Source organism: Otolemur garnettii, unplaced genomic scaffold (assembly GCF_000181295.1).
Source record: "Otolemur garnettii isolate 467f Iridium unplaced genomic scaffold, OtoGar3 scaffold00235, whole genome shotgun sequence".
Classification (NCBI taxonomy): Eukaryota; Metazoa; Chordata; class Mammalia; order Primates; family Galagidae; genus Otolemur; species Otolemur garnettii.
The window spans coordinates 1,516,988-1,519,907 of NW_003852630.1; the positions used below are offsets into that span (position 1 = coordinate 1,516,988).

The window sequence follows — 2,920 nt, forward strand, 5'->3', positions numbered from 1 at the left end:
AAAAAAAAAAAAAAGAGTAGAGACTTGGGACTAGGCCCGCTGGCATGGAGTATAGGCTCAGAGACCAGCCTAGATGACACACAGAGACCAGAGACAAGGAAATCTGGACACACACACACAGAGGTGGTGTGGTATAAAAACACAGGGAAAACCCATCCAAATGCAGGGAAGAACCGCTGGGAGAGGCCTGGGTGGGTTGTGGCACCACCTGCTTGCAGGCTAAGCCTCTAGGACTGGAAACATGACAGGTTTCAGTTTTCTAAGCCTCCCACAGCCCAAGGAAAAGGAGAGAACAAAACGCTGCTCCTAGGGTCTCCGAGCTCTCTGGCCTACGGGGTGAGACACTAACATGGGGCTTCAGAACACATCGCCCCTTTCTGGTTCCCTGCATCTTCTCTCCAAGGTAACTACGGTCACCTGACCAATGATGGCATCAAGGCACTAGGAAAAGAAACTTCTTTATTCTAGATGCATTCTAGGTAAGGTAAGCCTTCTTGTAAACAGAGCCCATAGCCCCTGTGACACTGGACTGTGGCAGGAGGTGCAGGCCCGGCAGGCCCAGCTCCGACCCACTGTGCTCCTCCTCACTCAGCAGCTCCTCACACTCCTCCTCACACTCCTCGCTGAGCTCCCCCTCGTCCCCCTCATCCTCAAGGCTGGCCTCGTCCTCGCTGGAAATGGGTTCCAGCTCCTCACTGAGGGGCTCGCCCTGGCCCCCGCTGCGGCCCTCGCTGGCCTCATCCTCACTAGACACATCCAGGTCCTCGCTGGAGATGAGCTCCAGCACCTCACTGTCCTCTTCACTCCCGGTGTCCTCCACCGTCTCAACTGCCGGCTGCTCTAGGTCTTCACTAGGCTCCAAGTCCTCACTGGCCATCTCCTCGTACCCTAGAGAGCAAAACGACTGACTCACTACCACAACTTAAACACAGCTCAGAACGCGAGGCCGCGCTCATCCTCAATCTATCCCCTCCCCCCCCCCCACACTTCCTGTGGTCCTACACACCAGATTTCTCCATTGCTGCACAAACTATTTCCTCCACCCAGGCTTAAAAGAGTGAAGCTCTATGAAGGAAAACCGGGCTAAACTGCTGACATTAAAGGGCTCTCTGGGAATAGTTTTAAAGGTTGGCACTGGCTTTCCAACAGAGGAATACAAATTTTAAGAAAATGCACCTAGACAATTCTTCCCAATGATAATTCCTACTTTGACTAATAGGATCAAAAAATATTATTATTAGGTACTCTTCTCTCTTTAGAACACCACTCCACTAAACAATGGTGTCTTGTACGGATAAATAAATGAAGAGATCATCCTTATTCTCAACATTTGACAAGAGCACATTTTCACCTCCTCCATAATCTGAGGAGAATTTAAACAGCTGGCCGCAAGGGCTTTCAATGCACCCCTTCACTTCTGAGCAAATACTCACTCAGCACTGGCTTTAGAATGAGCTCCTGTTACCTTTCCTAGAAGGGCCTGTGCGTTGAGGGGTGTGTTCACCTCCCCAAGGAGCTCACGCCCAAATACCACTGTCACATGATGGCTCTGCATGAACACTGTCCTGTACCTGAGTCCCCTCCTGTCATGGAAGGTTCTAAAGTGTGGCAAGACACCTGTTGTCTAATAAATTCTTTTGGAAGCCAAAAATGAAACAGTTGGTCATGTGAAAAACTGCATCTAAAATATACTTTGCTACAAAATAAATGGACATTATTAGCCAGGTCTTGCGGTAGGCACCTGTAATCCCAGCTACTCTGGAGGTTGAGGCAAGAGGATCACTTAAGTCCAGGAGTTTGAGGTTGTTGTGGGCCAGGATGACACCATCGCACTCTAGTCTGGGTGACAGAGTGACAGTCTCAAAAGGGGGGCAGGAGGGGCTTGGTGCCCACAGCATAGTAGTTATGGCACCAGCCACATACACCAAGGTTGGGAAGTTCAAGCCCAGCCTGGGCCAGCTAAACAACATTGACAACTGCAACAAAAAAATAGCCAGCCAGAGGCAAGAGAATCACTTAAGCCTAAAAGCTAGAGGTTGCTGTGAGCTGTGACGCCACTGCACTCTATCCAGGGCAACATAGTAAGATTCTGTCTCCAAAAAAAGGGGAGGGTGGAGGGAGGGCATTGTAATTATGTTTAGTAAATATAATCTGAATGCTGATAAACATCAACCTAATCATTCAGACAGCAGAAGCCTCCCAGCCGTGCACCTGCTCCAGACTACCCTAAACATACCGCAGGCAGGCTGCACGGTGACCTCATACGTGTAGTAGCCATGAAGCAGCTTCTTCTCCTGTGTGTAAATCCTGAGGGCCTGAAAATGGAAGTCACCTAGAACACCTACAAGAATGGATTGAAGAGGAGTCACTGCCACACTAATCACGGGAAATACGGAATGCCTATCACTGATAGGTCAGCTTCTCTAAAAGCACTGCCTATCTTATGGCCTTAGGATAGTGGAATTCACAAGAAACTAAATCTGTACTACCTAACAAAATGCAAACATTGAAACCCAGTTGTTGGTACCTTCATGTCAATCTGAAATAAAAATAAATCTCTGTAACTTATTCTTCAAAGAATCACTCAAATAAAACAATTTCTAGGGCCAAGTGCACTGGCTCACACCTGTAATCCCAGCACTCTAGGACGCCAAGATGGGAGGAATGCTTTAGCTCAGGACTAGAAGATCAGCCTGAGCCAGAGCGAGACACAGCCTCAAAACATAGCTGGGCATTGTGGCAGGCGCCTGTAGTCCCAGATACTCAGGAGGCTGAAGCAAGAGCAAACACTTGAGCCCAAGAGTTTGAATTTGCTGTGAGCTATGACACCAGAGCACTCTACAAGGGCAACAAATTGAGAATCTATTTCAAAAAAAATTTTTTTTTTCTTTTTGCTTTTTAAGAGACAGAGTCTCGGCTT

At 48.3% G+C, this 2,920-nt stretch overlaps 1 protein-coding gene across 1 annotated transcript in view; it reads right to left on the reverse strand.

Moving 5' to 3' along the window:
- Positions 1-139: 139 nt before the first annotated feature.
- The window catches only part of LOC100960132 (chaperone protein DnaJ-like), a 31,799-nt gene continuing 29,018 nt past the window's right edge, over positions 140-2,920 (reverse strand). The window contains exons 6-7 of the mRNA XM_023508265.1: positions 2,237-2,341; positions 140-888 (exon numbers count right to left, since the gene is read on the reverse strand). Coding sequence (XP_023364033.1) covers positions 476-888; positions 2,237-2,341 — 518 coding nt within the window. The 3' untranslated portion in view covers positions 140-475. The remainder of the gene's footprint in view (positions 889-2,236; positions 2,342-2,920) is intronic.